The sequence below is a fragment of the Pyrus communis genome, chromosome 10 (assembly GCF_041283825.1).
Source record: "Pyrus communis isolate YQ-2024b chromosome 10, ASM4128382v1, whole genome shotgun sequence".
NCBI lineage: Eukaryota > Viridiplantae > Streptophyta > Magnoliopsida > Rosales > Rosaceae > Pyrus > Pyrus communis.
Window position 1 is genome coordinate 17,873,629 of NC_142574.1, and position 22,950 is coordinate 17,896,578.

Below are 22,950 nucleotides of genomic sequence, written 5' to 3' on the forward strand. Positions count from 1 at the left end.
GATCCAAACCGTCAAAATTGTTTGTATATGCTTGGAGATCACATCAGCAAAAAAACACAAAAAAAAAAACATTCAGAGATCAAGTAACGGGACAAAGCTTTTCAACGGTTATAAACGAAAAATCATGATTTAACGGTTATTTTAACTCCGATTTTGATGATTTTTTATAACTACACTCCTTGACCCTATATGAATACAATGAATGAATTCGATCTTCAATTTAAAATATTTACACAAGTGGATACCACAAAATCTTATGTTATACTTAATAAAAGTATAAATAAACTCTAAGCGTTAGTCAATCTATCGTTTTACGAATTCTCCAAAACTAATTTCAACGATCCAAACCGTCAAAATTGTTTGTATATGTTTGGAGATCACATCAGCAAAAAATCACAAAAAAAAAACATTCAGAGATCAAGTAACGGGACAAAGCTTTTCAACGGTTATAAACGAAAAATCATGATTTAACGGTTATTTTAACTCCGATTTTGATGATTTTTTATAACTACACTCCTTGACCCTATATGAATACAATGAATGAATTCGATCTTCAATTTAAAATATTTACACAAGTGGATACCACAAAATCTTATGTTATACTTAATAAAAGTATAAATAAACTCTAAGCGTTAGTCAATCTATCGTTTTACGAATTCTCCAAAACTAATTTCAACGATCCAAACCGTCAAAATTGTTTGTATATGCTTGGAGATCACATCAGCAAAAAATCACAAAAAAAAAACATTCAGAGATCAAGTAACGGGACAAAGCTTTTCAACGGTTATAAACGAAAAATCACGATTTAACGGTTATTGTAACTCCGATTTTGATGATTTTTTATAACTACACTCCTTGACCCTATATGAATACAATGAATGAATTCGATCTTCAATTTAAAATATTTACACAAGTGGATACCACAAAATCTTATGTTATACTTAATAAAAGTATAAATAAACTATAAGTGTTAGTCAATCTATCGTTTTACGAATTCTCCAAAACTAATTTCAACGATCCAAACCGTCAAAATTGTTTGTATATGCTTGGAGATCACATCAGCAAAAAATCACAAAAAAAAAACATTCAGAGATCAAGTAACGGGACAAAACTTTTCAACGGTTATAAACGAAAAATCACGATTTAACGGTTATTTTAACTCCGATTTTGATGATTTTTTATAACTACACTCCTTGACCCTATATGAATACAATGAATGAATTCGATCTTTTAAAATATTTACACAAGTGGATACCACAAAATCTTATGTTATACTTAATAAAAGTATAAATAAACTCTAAGTGTTAGTCAATCTTAAAAACAAAAACTCTTTATCCTTGCACATTTAATATTTGTAATAGATTAGTAGTGTATGTATTATTTTTTTATTAGGCTTTCATTTTCGAGTGTAGATATAGTACTTGAACGAGAAATGTTTTAATGTTTTCAAGTAATATTTATGTCGCAATGTGTGGTATGTGCAAATTTTTAAAAAAATATATTTTTTTCTTAACGGGTCATAACGGGTCGGGTCACTTTACCCGTAAAGTGACACGACCTGTTAAAGACCCGTTAAGATAACGGGTGTGACACGACACGACCCGTTAAGATAACAGGTGTTATACGAAAACGACACGAACACAATAGACACGACCCGTTTGCCAGGTCTATTCTGCCTGGCCTTTACTCTCTCCGTGCATACATGTTCAGCAACTCGTAAGTTGGTCAAGGTTACCTGGTTAAGGGAAAATAGAGGAGATAAAAATCTCTCCTAGAAACCACAAACACCACTCTGTTCAACGGTCCTTTTTAGCAGAAAAATTAAATATTTCCTTCCCAAAACCACAAAAATAAGTATAACAACACTCTCCTGTCTCCTCTGCTCTGCTGCCCCATCTCGTATAACAACACTCTCCTGTCTCCTCTGCTCTGCTGCCCCCATCTCCTCTCTCTCTCTCTCTCTCTCTCTCTCTCTATTTTCTGTGCTAGGAAATGAACTGGACTTCTGCTCTCAGAGAACTGGATTCCTAATTTTCTTACATTTCTCCAAAAGCTACATTTTTTACATAGAATTTCAGAGAAGCACATTGCCATTTTTGTCAAGAACCCACCTCCTTTTTATTTAAAAGAAGCCACATATTCCTCCAAAAAATCACCTTTCTCACTTTTACCCCAATTTTTTACTTCCCAAAAGCAGAAGGGCTCAAACTTTAGCAAGAGAGAGATGGGGGGATGTGTTGCCTCCAAGCTGGAGGAAGGAGGTGGAGTTGTGGCAATTTGTAGGGAGAGAAAGCGGCAGCTGAAGCTGGCGGTGGAGAAAAGGTACGCTCTTGCGGTGGCGCATTGTAAGTACAGCCATGCTTTGTTTGCGGTGGCTGCCGCCGTGGACTTCTTTGTTGCAGGCTACTCCTCCCCTCCTAAACCTTACCTCATCACATTTTCACCCCACTCTCCTCCGGCGGCGGAGGTGGAGGTGGTGGCTCCGCTTCCGATCACTGAAAATGTAATAACCAACCCAATGTTCCTTCAGCATAAGCCGTCTGAGTCGACCCATGAGTCCATTGCTTGTCACTCATGTGGTTCTTCAACGTCCTCAGACTCCTCTGAGGAGGAGAGAGAAGAGGTGCAAAAAACAGAAGAGAGAGAACATGGATGTGGGTACTTTTATATGCAAATGCCACCAGCAATGCCGTCACCACAGAGAGATTTTGGGTGGGATTTCTTCAACCCGTTTGAGGCCGTGAGGCCGGAGGTTATAAGCCGGTACAGGCGGAGCTCCGACGAGGATCTGAGGGTGGTGAGGGAGGAGGAAGGGATACCCGAGCTAGAAGAGGAAGAAGAGGAGAGTCACAGAGTTGGAGAGCAGGTAGAAAACAAGGCAGTGGTTGTGGAAGATAACGGCGGCATAGAGCAGCATGACGGCGGAGCTGAGGTGGTGAAGGTGGTTGACGCGGGGGATAATGTGAGGGTGGGGGAGCAAAACGGGCTTGATGTGATTGATACACCAGCTGAAGGGAGGGAGCTGTTGGAAGCATTGAAGGACATTGTGGACCTTTTTTCTAGGGCTTCTGATTCTGCAAAGGACGTGTCCAGGATGCTTGATGCTAATAAACTGCAAATGCAGTCCGGTTTGGAGGAAATTAAAGGTGGTGGTTTTTTTTTTCTTTTTATTCAAAACTTGAAAATTCTAATATTTATTTCCTTCTGTTGCATAATTAATTTGTTTTTTTATTTTTTAATTTTAGGTTCTTGATCCTTTTGTGATTTCTTTTGTATTCTTGTGTTTGTGTGTGTCCTGCTTCTAACCACAATCTGGTTGCTAATAAGTTAGTTTGAAATGTTGAGAAAAATGTTGTATATTATGTGAAGGGAGCTGGAGTTCCAAAATAATCATCCGGCAGTCTTTTGGGCTCTCGTCCGGATGATCATTGTCTTAAATGTCCAAAACCTTACTCCCAAATTGCTGCAGACTAACCAACGATTTGGGTTATGGACCTCAACATCATTTCTTTTTCTCACAAAGTTGGAATATTCTTGCATATAAGGGCGGAGCCAGCATGGGGTCATTGGTTGTCATAGACCCCAATAACTTCAAAAACCCCATCTATATTTGTTTGTATATTGTATTTGACTCCTATAAATAGTTAAGCCATCTAAAGTACAACCTCTTCTTCCTACTTCTATTTTCTTCTATCATATTGTATTCCTTTTCTCTCTTCTTGTATGAAATATTTCTTCTAACATTACTCCATAGTATCTTGTATCCACCCTCGACAAGCCTCTACAAGTAATAGTAGTTGTCAACATATGTTGGCATAAACTTTCGGCATGTGTTGACAAGAATTAGTGGGTACTTACTAAGTGCTTGACGAAATGGTCCAACGAAGCTTTTTGGTTTATATTACGACCCAATTATTTTAAAATCCTGACTACGTCACTACTTGCACATGTACTTCTTTTTCATATTAGGGGAGGAAAAAACTTGGTTCTTTAACGATAAGTGTCATTCGTCCTTGCAGACAAATCACAGTTTGACGTGTGTAAAAGCTTCTTTTGTGATTTTGAAGAGTTACATCACATGCCAAACTGTGATTTACATGTATAGAAGAATGACACTTTCCACGTAAGGAGTTAAACAATGTTCACCTAATAAACACTCGGTTTATGTGGCAATAATGACTCCATATATGATTTGTTTCCTTAGTCCTTCATGTGCTCTATCTGTTGCTATTCATGAGTCTCTTACTTCGTTTCTATATCCTATTTTAATGCAGAGAACTCAACAAAGCTAATTGAAGCTATAACATGGCATAACTCGACTTCATCGTCTAAGCTTTCGTCATGTAAGAGTCTTGTGGCATCGAGATCTAAGGGTTCGTCAACATGGACGGAATTTAAGAATGATCTTTTCGATGATTATGGTGGAATGGATTCAGGAAGTCATTCACTTACTCTAGAAAGGCTATATGCCTGGGAAAAGAAGCTCTATGAACAAGTTAAGGTAAGCTATTTTCGCACCGTCTCCACAAGTGAACTAGTTCCTTGTTTTACTAATGTGGTCTAATTACTTAACATTTGCTTGCCTCTAGTCCGGAGATATGACACGGAAACTTTATGAGAAAAAATGCTCGCGACTTAAACACCATGACATAGGAGACAACGAGACCATTGACAAAACTCGAGCTGCAGTAAAGGATTTATACGCCAGGATCTTAATTGCAATTCGGAGTGCCGAGTCAATCTCCAAGAGAATCCAGATTCTGAGAGATGAAGAACTGCAGCCTCAAATTGTTGAGTTGTTGAAAGGGTATGAAAGTTTAACAGATTGAACTTAAAGCAGTCATCCAAATTAGTTTTCGTTGCGGATTTCATCAGTTTACGTTTTCCTTGTATCTTGTGCAGCTTAATGCGCACCTGGAAAATTATGTTGGAATCTCATGAAACCCAACACAAGATCCTTTTCGAGGTGAAATCTTTTGCTGGCTCTGCGTATGGAAAGTTCAGCAACAACTCTCACATACGTGCTACGCTTCAGCTTCTCGTCGAGCTTCAGAATTGGCATGCGTGCTTTAAGGAGTACGTTGTTGCACAAAAGGCATATGTTGAAACTCTCCATGGTTGGCTAATTAAGTTTGTGGTCCCTGAGGAGGAATTATACTCCAGGAGCAGGAGTACAGCTGCTTCGTATGGGGTTAATGGCCCCCCGTTGCTCATGATCTGCCATGATTGGTTATCTTCCATGGAAAAATTACCGGATACTTTGGTGACCATTGCCTTGAGAAGCTTTACAAAGGACGTGAGGGCTCTGTTGAATCAGCAAGGGGAAGAGCAGAAACAAAAACGGAAAGTTGACAGCCTAGCCAAAGAGCTCGACCGAAGAATTCGTGCATTCCAGAAGACAGAGAGCAGGTTTCTCGAGCCAAAGCTCGCGGAACAGAAATGCGAGACAGATATTGAACATAAGACCGAGTCCTTGACAGAGAGAAAGGAGCAGATAGACATGTTCAGAAGAAAGGTGGACATGGAGAGGGAAAAACACCAAAACTATGTGCAGGAAACTCAAAGGGTCACATTAAACGGAATCCAGAATGGGTTTTGTTCAGTTTTCGAGTCCTTAGCTGAGTTTTCCAGGGCTTCACAGAAACTGTACAGCGATCTCGTGACCTGTAGCGAAAATGCAGATAAAGCTGGGAACCCAGCGTATATAGAAGGCGGCACCAAGGATGATGAAAATTGCAGCAGGTGACATGGGTCGTTTGAGAATTGGGGATTTGTGCATTTGTATTTGTATACATATAGTGTCAAAGCACCTCGCTGAGACACAATTATTGTGATGTTGTTGTAGCAAGCAGTGACGAATTTCTATATGTTGATTCAATTATTTAAGCGTATGGGGGTGGTGGTGATGTAGCAGCTCTCATGGTAGACTTCTTTCCTTCCAAATGAACAGATTTTTCTCCAAATTTTCATGCTCGTCTGATTTCTCAGAACATAAAAAATGCACAGTTCCTCTACTCTCGGATTGTTGCTGAGTAGAGAAACTTAAGTGCACTCGGATTTTGAGGATCCTACATGCATCAATGATCAAAAATCATCAAGGCGAATGACCATAACACAAACCAAACCATTAACGATGAAAAACTTTGTGATCTCTTCATGCTCCTCTTGCAACTCAAAAATCTTCCCCGTCCTATTCATGGATAGCATTTCCAACAACATGGTTAGCATTTCCACAATTATGCAAACACGAGTCATTTCGGGTGATGATTTTCACACCCATATTTAGCCATCAAATTGAATAAATCAAATGAAAACGACGACCAACATTAAACATGGTATAAACATGGTACGTGAAAGTTTAAAAATGTGTGTTTATCATTTCCCTTCATTTATAGAATAACCCAACTCAATAAACAAACTTTCCACCCCCCCTAACAGCCAATAAATCAGAACTTGTCCCACCATCCTACTCCACCATGTTTTTGGTTCAGCCACCACTTTCTCTGCTGGCCAAAGACGTCAAGCTCAAAGATCTAACAACAATCAACACACTTGGCTTCCATCACCGTCCTTTTAATATCTAACTCACGGCAGCGAATGAATGACTTTGGACGGAGAATTTGAAGTTATAAAGTTATAAACAAACTCCAGAATCCACAGTAGAACAAGGAAAAGAGGAAGGTGAAACAGAGGAAGAGAGAGAAAGGGTGAATGAGTGAACGAGAAGTTTCACTACTTTCTATTGTTAGTTTTGTACAACATGCAGTGGTATACATCCTAAGTAGAGCTCGATATGATCTTGCCAATGAATAATTACAGATTTCACTATTCAAGTCATAGATACAATGTTCTTTTACTTTAAATATAAGGAGACCACTAATTGCAAAAAAATTATAAATTCGCTTACTACGGCAGCAGGAGAGTGGATACCAAGAAACGGAACAATGTCTACTTGCAGAAAATTCTCTACTGCTGAACCCACCACGGCACCAGCAACAAGCCCCCCTACTGTTATGATAGTCGCCTTCCCTACAAAGATGAACGGAAAATTACTCCGAAGCTTAATGCCTAATATCAGATTTAGAAAAACAAACCAAGAATCTATGGAACCTGAACTGCATTAAATAAATGCACTTGTCCACATAGCAGATGCGGAAAATTTCAGGTTAGACATACCCTTTTATTAACCAATCAATACTTGTCAACCATTTTCTTATATAGTGGTTAAGGACAAATGGATAAACTGTTATTAAAGGTGGAGGTAGATAACCAACCTAACTAAACAAAATCATGACTCTCATTCATGATTGACAAAATTTTGCTAAACGGTAAGACAAAAAAACGAACAGAGGATTTATGACATAGAAATTAATACCCGACGAACATCTAATAAGTGACAATAAAGAAATGTTTGTACATAAGAAAACTCCATACCTAACTTAATATTCTTTTTGGTCATGAAGTACAAGGAAGCTCCAAAGCTACCAGCCAGGATCAGTCCAGGAACATCAGCCCCTCCATACGGCCCCGAAGAAGAACCGGAAGCTCCGTTGACATAAGTTAAGGCCATCAAAGCTCCATAAACACCAACTTGTACGCCCAGATCACTCGTCGAGGGCGTTTCCACTGCAATGGGTGGATTCTTCACAGTAGCCTGCAGCCACTGAGGTACTGATCCAATCCCAGAAGCACTCACTGGCTTTACATCAGCATAACGAACACTGCTATTCACAACTTTCCCCGCCCGTCGCTGAGTTAAGCTTCTCATAAGTAACATGTCGTATGCCGCCTCAACCTAAACTAATAATCATTAGTGACAAGGAAATCATAATCATGATATTACAAAATTCCAAACCAAAAGTAGAAACCACCAAACCTAAACCCTAAACCCATCATCCAAAATTACCCAAAAAAAAAAAAAAAAACACCTATCATTGGTAGCTTGCAAGAAATAAGTTGAGTCTTTTGCAAATTTGTGGTCCTAAAATCAAATACTTCTTTGACCAATGAGTAAAACAGATGAATTTATTAACTGCACAAATCATAAACAGTCAAAATAATATATTAATTAGAAATTAATTATTTAAATAAACAAATTTACATGAACTAGAGCTAAACTATACAGATTTCAACATACTCAACATAAAAAAAGCACCTTTAAACATTCAAATCTCTGCTATTTTTCAAAAAATAATTATTTCAACTTCAACCCACATTTGTTCGTACAAAACCCAGAAAAAATATCAAAACGAGATTGGCATAAATTTCAGAAAGTCGAAAACTTCTACGAATTCGAATGGAAAATGAGGAGATGCAATAACCTGTGCAATCGCCTCCTGGTCATCTTTACATGCCGCGACAATCGAGTTCTTGGCGCGAAGAATTTCATCGAACGACGCGCCGTCTGAGACGCCGAGAAGCTTGAGGGCGTTCTCGACCGACATCTCGAACGGCGCGTTGTCGTCGGCCCTGGAGCCGGCCGTGGCGGCCCAGGTTAATGTGCGGCGGGAGGGGACGATGGAGCCCCTCCAAGGCACAAATTGCATGGGGGGCTTTCGGATTCCGTTCGGGCCGGGGAGGCAGACGGGCGGGCGGGGGAAGGAGGAGCCGGCGGAGAGGCGGTGGGGCCGGACGGAGAGAGTGACTGCCATGTGTTCGAAGAAATGTGAGGCTGGATTTGGTGCGGAAGAAGCGTGCGTGGCGATATGGGGGCTAATGAAAAGTAAAAAATCGGTTTCGTTTCAGGTTTTGGGGAGTTGTCTAGTAATGGACTGAGTCTTTGTCGTGGAGTGGGTCATCTATAATTGTGAACCGTTGATCGACATGTCATCGTATAATGAATTAATTCATGTGTGTTTAAACAAAATACATAAAATATAAAAATGCAAGACAAAATTTTCAAACACAATGCCTTATAATAGAAAAAATAATTTAGTTTTTTATAGATGGAATTCAGTGAGACTAAGAGGTAGTTTGGTATTATTTCGCTTTTAAAAAAAAATTGCTTCGGTTGTAGTGTGCAAATTAATAGCTGTGAAATAAAGCAGTTGAGTGTTTTGTAATATAATTGTTAAATCCTCATACCTGTACAATCGTTAATTCCCTCTTGAAGATTTTAAGTAAGATACAATGGCCGTATGTGTTACCTTTTTTTGTACCGCAACTGGAACTCCTGTTTTACTATGTGTACTGAAGAAAGAAAAAAACCTACTAAACTATCCTTTTAATATGGGTAAAAATGTATCCCATTTTGGTTTATTTTTTTTATTTTGTTAATTGAATTAGTTGGACTTTGAGCCACCACATACGTATCAAGCAAGAGTTGAGTATATGTATTTCTTTCTGTTGACCCTAAAAATTACAAAACCTACGTGGCGTGCAGGCCGAGTAACTAATAAGCTAACTACGTCCTTCGGTCGAATGCGGGGCGTGCCAACTCGTCGGCCGAGCCTGGCCGAGGAGTAAAATTTGTTGATGTAGCTTTGAGTGCGTAGCTGACTTCTCTATCTTGCGATTGCGACCGAGGAAGGAACACTCTCGGTCTCTGGGTTCCACAGCCTGAAGACAAGGCTGCTAATTTTGCGGAGTTCACAGATCGTCCGAGCCCGATTCGGTCACTGTGATTATATTCGTGAGAGTATAAGCACGTCGAATCGAGACCAGACTGTATGGGCACAGGTACTCGAACGTGATGTATGTCTTGATGGTAAACGTAGTTCGGCCGTCGGAATGCCGAACTCTGAAACTCACTTGTGAGTATCCAATCATAAAACCACTCGGCGACCAGTACGCCGAGCAATGTAATTCGTAACACCTAACTACGTCGAGAAGGCTAGCAAGGTGACCTCTGCCAACAAAGGTTCGAAAACCTTTCTCGACCGAGACTTGGATAGATAATCGGTCGACCTCGACGCAGTGCTGTTTATCCAAACTGAAGGTGCTTCTTGGTCGGCTGATTCTGCGGCAACAGTGCTGTTTATCCAAACTGAAGGTGCTCGCCGGGTGCTTCCACAGTGCTGTTTATCCAAACTGAAGGTGTGTCGGCGGGAAAAAGAAAAGGAAAAAATCTCAAGGTGTTTGAGAGGTTTTGCGCAGGGCAATTGTATGCTGATTTGAAGGTCCTTTTTGTTTGCATGATTTCTTGTATTTATAGTGCTCCATTCCTTGAAACCGACTCCGATTTGGATTGGGAGTCATTGTCCCATTTCGCCTCTTCCTCGAACAAACCTACTCCTACTGGGATTCTGAATTTTCCTTCTTTTCGGGACTTCATTCCTTGCTGGTCGAGAATCCTAGTTGCACCAGGACTTCCTCGACCTTTCTATTTATCTGGACTACATATGATAGGATTTGGCCGACCCTGCCAGCTGGCCCGGGCCTTATTCTTCGGCCCATATTATTTGTCATCACCTTGAGCGCATCCTGCTACTCGGCCCAACAATAATATTTTGAGCCTAAACATTGCCCCCTCGCTTCTGAGGTCGCCGACCGTTAACTTTTGGTCGGGCCTCGACCTTGAAGAAGCGAAAACGTTTATTGCTTTTTTGGACTTTACTTCCTTCATGACCGTTATTCCTGCGCATTTATTAGACATGATTGCACTTTCCTCGTTGCCCCCAACGCGTGGCCACGTGTCGATTCTCCGCCGCTCTTAAAACTTTCAATCGTGAGCCTCGAAACCGTGCACTAACTGGAACGTCTTATCCTTATTAATGCCTTAAAACTGGCGCCGCACGCAATCGTGCGTCCTGGATTTTCGACTCCTCGATCCCCTCTTCGCAGGTTCCCAAAATATCCGAAATGATTGAGCCTTTCCCGGTTAAATTTCCCCCCAATTTGAACCAGTGCTTTTCGAATCCCAGACGTTTGATATTCATCCTGAAAGGCCTATAAATACCCACATTTCTGCCATTCGCCTCTTACGCTTTCAGAAATTCTAAAATCTCAAGTTCTTCATCCTTGTTCGTTCAAATCAAACCTTCCAGTTCTTCCTTCTGCAATACCTTCTTTTTCCAGAAACATCTCTCTTCTCCACAAATGGCCTCCTTCATTTCGAAGTTCTTTGATGAGATCAACAAGTGCAAGGATTTCATCGATCGGAACGCCGTCAAGACGCTGCGATTTGAAGAAGACATGGCCACCACCCACCAGATTCTAGGTCCCCTCTTCAGAGACGCAGTGCCGTCATCTGTCACTAACCTGCTCAAGGAGCAATGTTTAACACCCCTGCTGCAGGGGTTCGACTGGTCGAAATGGACTCTGGCGCGGCCTCAGGGAGCCTGGCCCTCGACTACCACGCCTTGGGCTGCCTGGGTCGACCGAATGAGCACCTTCTTCTCCAAGGAGTGGAAGGCTCTCGGCCTCTATGATGCCATTATTCTGTCAACCATGGAGATTGCCATGGATAAGGAGCTGCTCCTGGTGGCCCTGAGTTTATGGTGTTCGGCCACCAACACCATGGTCCTGCCTTTTGGCCCCCTCGGCCCCACTATCCTCGATATTTCGGCCATCCTTGGGACTTCCCCGGCCGGCCTTCCTATTGACGCCGCCCTTTCCGGATACCCTTCTCCTCTCGACCTGAAGGCACTATTCGACGAAAGGGCCGTCGAAACGCTAAGCCGGGGCGATCGGGAGCCTTCAAGGGAAGAAGTTCAGAAGCTCCACAAGAACTTCTTCAACTACAACACGCTCATCCTTCATTTCGCCGGCCGAGGCGAGGAAGACCTTAGGAAGGGAGAGCACGAGGCCTTCCTCTTCTACTGGTATAACAAGTTCATCTGTTGTACCAGGTCAAACAAGTGCCTGGTGGAGAACATGCCGGTGGCCCAGGCACTGGCTAATGGTCGTTTGCTGGCGCTCAGTCCAACCATACTCGCCAACCTCTACCGTTGCCTGGCTGAGGCGACCATTGGCAAGATTGACCCGCACCAGAACGGACCCCTCTGGGTGTTTCAACTCTGGTTGCAGGTCTACTTCTCCACCCTTCGACCGGAGGTTCCTGCCTTCGAACGGATGGCCGCCCTCGGCCTTCAACTGGCTTCTCGACCGGCACCACCTCACCGAGCCGACGAGGTCTTTAAACACTTCCTCAGCTTCGACGTCCTCTCGGATGATGAGTTCCTGGTGTGCCGGCGCCAGGAATACCCCTCATCGCTCAGGCTTCCCACGGCAGCATGGGCCGAGTCCGAGGATGCAGACATCCGTCAGTGCTGGGGGTCGTTTGTTCTGGCCCGCGACCTTCCTCTGGGTTGCGATGCCCGCCGAGCCGGCTGGGAGGTCTATCACCCCCACTTCCTCACCCGGCAGCTCGGCTATCTTCAAGGCTGTCCCGTCCCTCTGCTCGCCTCTCGATCTCTCCTGAGCCGAGGGCGTCTTACTGGTTCCTCTGAAAGGGAATGTAAGACGTCGGACCAGGAGTTCCAAGAGAAGTGTAGGAAATTCCGAATTCGGCTGGCGGTTCCTGAATCTTTGGGAACCGACACCTTTGGGGACTGGTGGGAGGAATATACCGGCGAATTCTTCGGTGCCCCAGCCAAAGGTCTAGTGAAGAAGATTTTTGGCGACCGTCCCGGGTCAACGTCCTTGGCTCAGCCTAAGGAGTCGGCCAAAGGTAGTCTTTCTGCTTTTCTTCTCTTTTTTTTTTTTTTTTTCTATATCACTTGATCCTTGTCACTAATTACTTCGCTCTTCAGGGGGGCGTGTGTCGAGGAAGGTGGAGGTGGTCGCCGCGGTGGCGAAAGCGAAGAAACTGGTGCCCAAGAAGAAAACCCTTGTCACCAAGCGGACGGTCCCTTCCAAGCGCCCCCACCGAGAGGCCGAGCCTGCGGAGGAGACCCCTCGCCCTTCTAAACGCGTCAAGAAATTGGCAAAGAAGGGCGACCGGGAAATTCATGTCGTCCCCAGTGACACTACTGGGACGCCTGCTCCTGCCGGCTCTCCATCGGTGCCGGCTGCCGCGACATCCCCAACCTCAAATCCTCCAGCCGTTTCCCCGGCCGATCCAATCGTCGCACCCGCTCCAGCTTCGGAGCCGGTCGTGGCACCTGAAGTGGGGAAGTCGGCTGCGCCTGCCGAAGCACCCTCGTCTCCAACGGTCGTTTTGGAGGTATAATTCTGCTTCCACTTGTTTCTTTAAGTTTTTGGTCGTAATGCTAACTATTTTCTCTTTCTGTTCTGGATGTCGAGAGCGAGAGTGACGAAGTCCCACTGCAACGCCGCCGTCGACTAGTCAATTCTCCTCCCGTCCGTCCTCCTCCTTTAGTCGAGGCGACCGCTCGACCGCGCTCTCCTGCGGCGGATCGCGGCAAGAGATCGATGGCCGATCCTGAGGCCACGGCCGAAACGCCGATCCATCCGCAGGATGAAGATCCTCCCATTCCTCCACAGGAAGTCTCTTCGGCCTTTGTAAGTCTCGTTTCTTTTGTATTGATTTTTTCGTGACACATGTTTTTTAAAACTATTAAATGTCAGGTGCCCGAACATTCATTTCACCGGTAATTTTATGCGCCGATGGGCGTTGTCTATATTTCCCGGCCGCCGTCGTGGCCATCAAATGTAGATGACCTCCATCGGCCGCGTGAATTGCGTAGCGGTCTGAGGCACTGGGCTCGGCCATTAAGTTCCCTGGGTTCGAGCAATGACCCAGAGGGCATGGCCGAAGTCTCCTCTCGGCAGGTCTAAAACAATCTCCTTTCTCTTTATGCACTACATCACGACGTCTTACTTTCCTTCACATAATTTCCTTTTCATGTGCAGCCATCGTGGGAAGTGGAGCTCGACGCTCTTCTTCAAAGCACGACCGGTGAGGCCGGTTCTTCTGCTGCCCCGGCCGAATCGGCGGGAGCCACGCCCGCCGAAGTCTTCGTGAAGCTGCACGAAGTCTTGTCTCTAACTGCTTCCCAAGCTCTCCGGTGCAAGGGCCTTGACTCTGTTGGAGAGTGTCTCAATGACCTCGCCAGCGGTGGTCACCTGAGCCCGGAGGGTATCTCGTTCCTCACCGATCTCCTGGAGCGGACTCGGCAACACTTTCTCATCTTCGAGTGAGCCCTACAAGCTGAGGATGAATTGAAGGTGGCCAAGGTCGCGCATTGATAGGAGCATATTCATGCGACTTAAATGGCTTGTTCTCGTGCATTTACGTTATGTTTCTCTCGTTATTTTAGTCATTTATGCTTCTTTTGTGTGTTTTCAGGTTCTAAGGGCCTAGGGAGCAAGAAAGTGCTTTTTGAGGCCATTTGGAGCATTTTTGGGCATGGATTGGATAGCTTATCCATGGAGCCAAGAGGATGGACGAATTTGAAGGCCTTGTATTCACTTTGGACATAAAACAAAGGGGCCTAGCCCATTCTCTCTTATTCTCTCCCTTATAGCCATGCAAAGAACCATCCATTCCATAAAAAACAATCCATCAATTCACATGCAAAACCACCATTAACACACATGCACCCAAACAAAGCCAACCTAGCTAACCCTATATGCATTCTTTATTCACTCTTCATCATTGCATTCATTCTCCAAACACTTTCATTAATTAAAACACATTCACACACCAACTCACACTTTCTTTGCCGTGCCTTTCCCTTCCACTTTCCAACCTTTCCAAATGCAATTTCATCAAACACATGCATTCCCTTCACTTTCACCCACATGCAAATTTAATCATTCATTTCCCAACATCATTGCCGTGCACATTCCCTAACATTTCTAGCCATTTCACTTCATCATTACACCACCATTCATTCATTAATCCACATGCACATTCAATCATTCACTCAAGCACCCTTGTGCCTTGTTTCCCCCTTTGTTCCCACCAATCACATGCATCATCATCATTCAACCAAGCCTAACCCGTGCATTCCCCCTAATTCCAGCACCAAAACATGCACTCACATGCATTTACACCACCATTCACACCCTTTTAATCCACATGTAGCCACATATTCATTCACTTAATCATTAAGCCACACATTCACACACACACACCCAAAACACATCCATGCCGTGGCCTACTCACAATTCCAGCATCTTCACATGTCTTTCTAGCTTTCCCTTTCATTTCCACCACTCATTCTTCATCATTGCAGCCACCTACATGCATTATTCATTAACCTTTCATCATGTAGCCAGAAAATAAGCAAGAAAACATCAATGCCGTGCCTTCACACACCATTTCAGCACATTCCAACACCTTCACATGCAATTCCAGCTTTCACATGTTTTCCTAACTGATTTTCCATCATTAATTAGCCACTTGCATCTTAAACAAACAGCCATATGTTCCCTCCTCTACTCCTATAAATACCCTTGCATTCATTCACTCCCCATTCAATTCACATCTCTTCATTTTTCACACCACAACACAAACACACACCATCTTCACATCCTGAAATTCCCTTCCTTGCCGTGGGTTTCTTTCCATTTTCTATCTTTCCTCATCCATTTCCATATGTCCCCAATCCATTCAACACACCAACAACATCCCATAGACCTTGTGCCATAATAACGAAGAAGAGAAGAGTGCCTAAACGTTCATACAATTCAAGTTTGAGTTGTTGGAATGTTTAGGTGTTTCTTTGATTTCAATGTTTAAATTCAATTTTCTTTGTTTTGTAATGGAAGAGAAGAGTGCCTAAACGTTCATACAATTCAAGTTTGAGTTGTTGGAATGTTTAGGTGTTTCTTTGATTTCAAAGTTATGAGGAACTAAACCCCCTTTAGCTAGGGGGTGATTCAAAATACATGTTTATGCTTGCATTATGAATTGATTACTTTTGGTTGGAATTTCATAAGTTGTGGATTCAATTTGTTTAACCGTTTGATTGATAACTTATTTATGAATGTTTATTAAGAATGCGCGCTTAATTTTCATGCATAAATATGACGCTAGAATATAAGTGAATTTCACCTAATCGTAATGAACTTATATTCACAAGTAGTGGAGGTTGCTTATAAACAATCGCGTTAAACGAATTCTTGGCATAAGTTTCATGCGTATTCCATAGTAACGAATGCCTCGTCGATGTTTATGATTTCCGTTGAACTTAATGATCTTTGTTGAATGTCTCTATCATGCGTATTCCATAGTTAGGGACTTTGATTAAGAATAATTTGGTTGTAATGCGTATTCCATTCAATCCAATGAATCTAGGGAAATCTGAAAGTTAATTTAAGCGGACCTAATTAACTTGGAGCATTGAGTTTCATAATTTATCGAAAGACCAACCGAAAATCAATCTTGTATGCAAGTGTAACATGTGTGGAGAAGAACCCCTTAGCTATTCCATCATCCATATTTTCATCACATTCATCTTTACTATCTGTTTTAAATTATAATCTGTCCGTTTAATTTAATCTCGTCCAACCACAATCACCCCCCTTATTTTGTTAAGTCTTATTCATTTGATTTGTCTTATTTTATGTTTTTGAGTATTTGGAGTCTTTTAAACTTGTTTTGAGTCTTTTAGTTTGTCTTAATGTTTTAAAAGTTAGTCTTATTTATTTGAGTCAAGTATTTAGCATCCCTAGTTAATCCCCGGTTAGAACGATCCCTACTTACATCATTACTACAATTGTCACAAATAGGGTTTAGTTTGTGTGCGTATAAATCACGCATCAAATTTTGGCGCCGTTGCCGGGGAGCTAGCAACTTTGCTAATCCCTTGTCTTTATTTTTATATTTTTTTTGTTTTTCGTGCATTCTTATTTTAGATTCTTAGTTTGTTTGTTTCCTTGTTTTTTAGGTACTGTGTATGACTCGTAGCTCTCGGCCTATTATAGAGAACATCTCCGACTTTGACGGTGATTTTGAACGCACTTTGAGGAGAACGAGGAGTCAACAAGAGCCACCACAACCTCCACCACAACCTGGGCTTGAAGAAGACGAAGTAGGTGTAGAAGAAAAGCCCACAGATCAGATTTTTGAAGAAGAACAAGCCATGGCAGCAGATAATAGAACCATCAAGGAGCTTTCGGCCTCGGGTTTGGATAATGCATTGCCTCTTTGTATCCAATACCCCACGGCTGCAGAGGGGAAGACTGAGGTGTTTGAACTCAAATCCAGTTTGTTACACCATATTCCGAAGTTCCATGGCTTGTCTATGGAAGACCCCAACAAACACTTGAAGGAGTTCGAGGTGGTTTGTTCGAGCATGACCCCCGTCACTGTGGATGGGAGTATATTGAAGATGAAGGCCTTTCCATTTTCACTTATGAACAAGGCCAAAGATTGGCTCTACGAACTAGCCCCGGAAACTGTGACTTCGTGGGAGAGTATGAAGTGTGCTTTCTTGGAGAAATTCTTCCCTACTTCGAGAGTGATTCTCCTACGGAAGAAAATTAGTGGTATTCAACAGAATCATGGTGAGACATTCCCGGCTTATTATGAGCGCTTCAAGGGCCTTGTAGCTTCATGTCCTCAACATCAAATGAAGGAGGAACTTCTCCTTCAATATTTCTATGAGGGCCTCCTTCCTATCGAACGTCAAATGCTTGATGCATCAGCGGGAGGAGCATTGGTGGACAAAACACCAATGGATGCCAAGGTTCTCATAGCCAACCGAGCGCTCAACGCTCAACAATATGAAGGAGTGGGCCAAAGGGAAGCCCCACGGCAACAAAGTGTAAATGAGGTGAGTGCTATTTCTGAAATTCAATCACAACTTGCTAATCTTACTTCTTTTGTTTCTCAGGTTGTGATTGGTCCAAAAGCACAAAAACACCAAGTTTGTGGCGTGTGCTCAATTCAAGGGCATCCATCCGACAAGTGCCCTCAACTAATCGAGAATGGTGGGTGGGAATCTGCCAATGCAATTGGTTTCCAAGGACAAAATCAAAACAACCCATACTCGAACACTTACAATGTCGGATGGAGGGACCATCCAAACTTCAAATGGAGGGAGCCACAACAAGCTGCCCAACAAGGAGGATTTAGGCCAAACCCCCCTGGTTTTTATTCCAAGCCGTATGCACCCCAACAAACCCAACAACCCCAACAACCTTCGGCATCATCTCATTCAGGTACGTCCTTGGAAAGTGATCAAGCTATGCAATTACTAACCTCTATTTCGCAGGGATTGCAAAATCAAAACAACCGGATAGCAAATAACGAAAAGGAGATGATGGATATGAAGAAACAAATAGGGCAGATTTCTGAGTTCCTTGGATAGATTAGAGAGCAAGGAAAGCTTCCTAGCTCAACCACAGTCAATCCAAAGGGAGGATTCGAATCCGCCAAGGCCATCACCCTAAGGGGTGGAAAAGAAGTTGGGATCGAGCCAAACAATCCCAAATCTGCCCAGAAAGTAGATGAAGAGACGACACAACCTAAGGCAGATCACCCTAACTCGGCCAAATCAGGTAATTTAAGTTCAAATTCATGTACTTCACGTCCTAATCTGCCCAATGTACCTTTTCCTAGCAGGTTCATGCAAGAAAAAAAGGAAGAAAGCGAGAAGGACATTCTTGAAACGTTCCGGAAGGTGCAAGTGAACATACCGCTTCTCGATGCAATCAAACAGGTTCCAAAGTATGCTAAATTCCTCAAGGACCTATGCAATACAAAGAGAAGAAGGGCAAACAAAGAGGTAGTGAAGGTAAGCGAGAATGTGTCCGCTGTTTTGCAACGTAAACTGCCTACCAAGTGCAAAGACCCCGGTAGTTTCACGATTCCTTGTGTGATTGGACATAATCGTTTTGAACATGCCATGCTTGATTTAGGTGCATCCATAAATGTCATGCCTTATTCTATTTATGCATCTATGAATTTGGGTGAATTAAAACAAGATGGTGTAATTATACAATTGGCCGATCGTTCTAACGCGTATCCAAAAGGAGTTTTGGAAGATGTGCTTGTGCAGGTGAACCATTTAATTTTTTCGGCTGATTTCTACGTCCTAGACATGGAGGATTCAGCCCATTCTACATCTTTGCCGATTCTCCTTGGTAGGCCATTCATGAAGACGGCCCGAACGAAGATTGATGTATGCAAAGGCACCTTGACAATGGAATTCGATGGGGAAGTGATTGATTTTAATATTTCTGAAACTATGAGATATCCCGTTGATGACCATTCTTGTTTTTCCATTGATGTTATCGATTCTTTGGCGCAGGTATACCTTGAAGAATTGAACGAGGACACCCTGGAAACAACCATCACTAAGGCCATAGAGCGCAAAAATGAAGGATTTGGGCCAATGCAAGGCCACGGCAAGGAGGAGGAATTCTTTGCAATGGGTTCTAGTGAAGAAATAATTGAGGTTGTGGCAGCCCTTGAGTCATTGCCACAACAATATGGTAAGGTTCCACTCTCACTTTCAAATTCAGTTTCCACTAAGATGCTACCTTCTGTTGTTCAGGCACCATCGCTTGAACTTAAGCCGTTGCCGGACCATTTGAAGTATGTGTTTTTGGGAAAAGGCGAAACATTGCCCGTCATCATTTCATCAAGTCTCACGGCAATGAAGGAGGAGAAGCTTGTGAGGGTGTTGCGAGAGCACAAAACGGCCATAGGGTGGACTTTGGCCGACATTAAAGGAATAAGCCCTACCACATGCATGCACCGTATACTTCTTGAGGAGGGGGCTAAACCAACTCGAGAGGCTCAGCGCCGTCTCAACCCTCTAATGATGGAAGTTGTGAAAAAGGAGATTATCAAACTTCTTGATGTGGAGTGATTTATCCGATCTCTGATAGTCGTTGGGTGTCACCGGTGCAATGTGTTCCAAAGAAGTCCGGAGTGACAGTGGTGAAGAATGATGAGAATAAGCTTGTGCCAACCCGCATTCAAACAGGTTGGCGAGTATGTATCGATTACCGGAAGCTAAATGCCATGACTAGGAAAGATCACTTTCCTTTGCCATTCATCGACCAGATGCTCGAAAGGTTAGCCGGTCATGCTTTTTACTGTTTTCTTGATGGATACTCTGGATATAACCAAATTGTGATAGCCCCGGATGATCAAGAGAAGACCACATTCACATGTCCCTTTGGAACATTTGCTTATCGTCGCATGCCATTTGGCTTATGCAACGCACCGGCCACTTTCCAAAGGTGTATGGTAAGTATATTTTCCGATTTTGTTGAAAAGATCATTGAGGTTTTCATGGATGATTTCAGTGTATTTGGGAGTTCATTTGATAATTGCTTGGATAATCTGACCTTAATTTTGAAACGATGTGTTGAAACTAACCTTGTCTTGAATTGGGAGAAATGTCATTTTATGGTGAAACAAGGTATAGTTTTAGGACATATTGTTTCAGAAAAAGGAATTGAAGTAGATAAATCGAAAATAGACCTTGTACGTCACTTACCTTCTCCTACTTCGGTTAGAGAGGTACGTTCGTTTCTTGGCCATGCAGGGTTTTATAGGTGTTTTATCAAGGACTTCTCCAAGATGTCCAACCCTCTTTGTGATGCGAGATTTATACGCACACAAATTAAACCCTCTTTTCGTCAAATTGTAGTATATGTATAAGTAGGGATCGTTCTGGACCGGGGATTAGGAAGGATTGTTAATCACTTGGATTTGACTCAAAAAAAACGTAAAAACACAAAATAAATGTATTTCTAACTAATCTAACACTTTAAAATAAATGGGGGATTGGTTTTGGACGAAATTAAACTAAAATAGAAACTTGGAAACAAAACAGATTGTACAAACGAAATTGATGGAATAGAATGAAGAAAAACTAGTTAGAGGGTTCCTTATCCACACATGAACATAAGCATATAATTTGACTCCCAGTTATGACTTCAACAAACGATGAATGACAATGCTCCAAGTTAATTAGGTCCGCTTAAATTAACCTTCAGATTTCCCTAGATTCATTGGATTGAATGGGATACGCATTACAACCAAATTATTCCTAATCAAAGTCTCTCACATGGAATACGCATGATAGAGACATTCAACAAAGATCATTAAGTTCAACGGAAATCATAAACATTGACTAGGCATTCATAACTATGGAATACGCATGTTAATCCAGCCTAGGGTTTACTAAACACAATCGTGACTAGCGATTTTTACTACTCATGAATATAAGTTCATAACGATTAGGTGAAATTCCCTTATATCCTAGCATCAAGTCTTAGGCATGCAAATTAAGTGTCGACCCTCAACCCACATACATAAACAAGTTCTTAATCAAAACAGAAAAGTAACCCACATCTAAAGTTCATGAATTCATAACTGGAGTAAATCAAATCATAACCAACATATGTCCATGGCTTCAAATTCGCCTCTAACTAAAAAGAAATTAGTTTCACATGTTTAACATAATTGAATAACAAGTTAAATTAAACATGAAAACAGAAACAAGAAAAGAAAGAACAAATGGATGGAAAGTTAGCTACGGGGTTCATCTCCACATATGTTATACTTGCATAATAAAACGATTTCCAATTGCATTTCAACAAATCATTAATTCTCAACGCCCCGGGTCAATTAGGTCCGCTTAAATTAACCGTCAAGTTTTCCTTAAGTTAATGAATTGGATGGGTTAGCGCAACGCAATTCACAACATTCTCCAAAAGTCCTTTACGTGAAAAGCACAATAAAGATACAATCAAAGATCATTAAGCATCATGAAAACTTTAAGTGTTGACGAGGCATTCGTTACTATGGACTACGCATGAAACTTATGCCAAGAATTTATTTAACGCGATTGTTTATAAGCAACCTCCACTACTTGTGAATATAAGTTCGTAACTATTAGGTGAAACTCACTTATATTCTAGCGTCATATTGATGCATGAAAATTAAGCGCGCATTCTTAATAAACATTCATAAATAAGTTATCAATCAAACGGTTAAACAAATTGAACCACAACTTATGAAACGCAATTAGAATTAATCAAATCAAAATGCAAGCATAAACATATATTTCGAATCACCCCCTAGCTAAAGGGGGTTTAGTTTATTATAACTTTGAAATCAAAGAAATACCTAAACATTCCAACAACTCAAAATTGAATTGTATGAACGTTTAGGCACTCTTCTCTTCCATTCCTCATACGTACAAACAAAGAGAATTGAATTTAAACATTGAAATCAAAGAAACACCTAAACATTCCAACAACTCAAACTTGAATTGTATGAACGTTTAGGCACTCTTCTCTTCCATTCCTCATACGTACAAACAAAGAGAATTGAATTTAAACATTGAAATCAAAGAAACACCTAAACATTCCAACAACTCAAACTTGAATTGTATGAACGTTTAGGCACTCTTCTCTTCCTCGTTGTTGTAGCACAAGGTCTAAGGATAGTTTGATGGTGTGAATGGTTTGGGGAGTGGTGTTTGGATTAATAGGGAAATGGAAAAATGGTGTTTGGATTACAAGGGAACTCACGGCAAAGAGAAGGAATGGAAGTGTTTGTGGTGTGTTGTGTATGAAATGAGATCCCCCTGAATGAATGAATGCAAGGGTATTTATAGGAGTAGTGGAGGGAACATATGGCTATGTCATTTGTAGGTGAAGTAAGTGTGTGAGGTTGGTGAAGTAGGTGGATGTTGTAGGTGAAGTAGGTGGATGTTGTAGGTGAAGTATTTAAAATAGGGAACAAAGCCCTTCCTTGCCATGCAAGGAAGGGAGACACAAGGAAACACACGACAATGTCCTAAGGTTGCTAGGAATGTTGTTTTTGTGTTCTAAAATGCGTAGGAGTTTTCAATGATGCTCAAACATGAGGTCTTTTTAGGATTTAACTTTCCTACTTCAAGTCTTCAATTTCGTCCATCCTTTTGGCTCTAAGCATATGATATCCATTCCAATCTCTAATTTGCTCCAAAAGGCTCCAAAAGGCATCCTTTTGCATACTTTGCCCTTAGAACCTGAAAACACACAAAAGAAGCATAAAGAACTAAAATAACTAAAGAAACATAACGTAAATGTACGAGAACAAGCCATTTAAGTCGCATAAATATGCTCCTATCACTTTGCCGATTGCTT

The 22,950-nt window shown here is 42.0% G+C and overlaps 2 protein-coding genes across 3 annotated transcripts; one reads left to right on the top strand and one right to left on the bottom strand.

Annotated features, from left to right (window-relative positions):
* The first annotated feature begins 1,665 nt into the window (after window positions 1–1,665).
* LOC137729848 (protein ALTERED PHOSPHATE STARVATION RESPONSE 1-like) lies at window positions 1,666–5,913 on the top strand. The gene is made up of 4 exons (XM_068468892.2): window positions 1,666–3,146; window positions 4,275–4,501; window positions 4,590–4,807; window positions 4,903–5,913. The coding sequence occupies exons 1-4, from the start codon at window positions 2,225–2,227 to the stop codon at window positions 5,744–5,746; spliced, it is 2,211 nt and encodes a 736-aa protein (XP_068324993.2). The 5' UTR covers window positions 1,666–2,224; the 3' UTR covers window positions 5,747–5,913.
* Window positions 5,853–8,746, bottom strand: LOC137729849 (protein CHAPERONE-LIKE PROTEIN OF POR1, chloroplastic). 2 transcript variants are annotated; one of them, XM_088678833.1, is made up of 4 exons: window positions 8,322–8,746; window positions 7,435–7,795; window positions 6,908–7,029; window positions 5,853–6,190 (listed from the first exon to the last, which is right to left on the bottom strand). In XM_088678833.1, exons 1-4 carry the CDS (start codon window positions 8,649–8,651, stop codon window positions 6,173–6,175), a joined length of 831 nt encoding a protein of 276 aa, XP_088534959.1. In that variant the 5' UTR covers window positions 8,652–8,746; the 3' UTR covers window positions 5,853–6,172. The 2 variants fall into 2 exon arrangements, with proteins under 2 accessions (XP_088534959.1, XP_068324994.2); XM_068468893.2 differs by lacking the exon at window positions 5,853–6,190 and having other exon boundaries at window positions 6,713–7,029.
* Window positions 8,747–22,950: the final 14,204 nt, after the last annotated feature.

Excerpts from the sequence above, each read along its gene's own strand:
- LOC137729849 (XM_068468893.2), bottom strand. The coding sequence starts at position 8,651 with ATGGCAGTCACTCTCTCCGTCCGGCCCCACCGCCTCTCCGCCGGCTCC. Across the intron at positions 7,796-8,321 it reads ACCAGGAGGCGATTGCACAG|GTTGAGGCGGCATACGACAT; the intron begins GTTATTGCATCT and ends TTATTAGTTTAG. Across the intron at positions 7,030-7,434 it reads CAAAAAGAATATTAAGTTAG|GGAAGGCGACTATCATAACA; the intron begins GTATGGAGTTTT and ends TCATCTTTGTAG.
- LOC137729848 (XM_068468892.2), top strand. The coding sequence starts at position 2,225 with ATGGGGGGATGTGTTGCCTCCAAGCTGGAGGAAGGAGGTGGAGTTGTG. Across the intron at positions 4,502-4,589 it reads AGCTCTATGAACAAGTTAAG|TCCGGAGATATGACACGGAA; the intron begins GTAAGCTATTTT and ends GCTTGCCTCTAG. Across the intron at positions 4,808-4,902 it reads ATTGTTGAGTTGTTGAAAGG|CTTAATGCGCACCTGGAAAA; the intron begins GTATGAAAGTTT and ends TATCTTGTGCAG.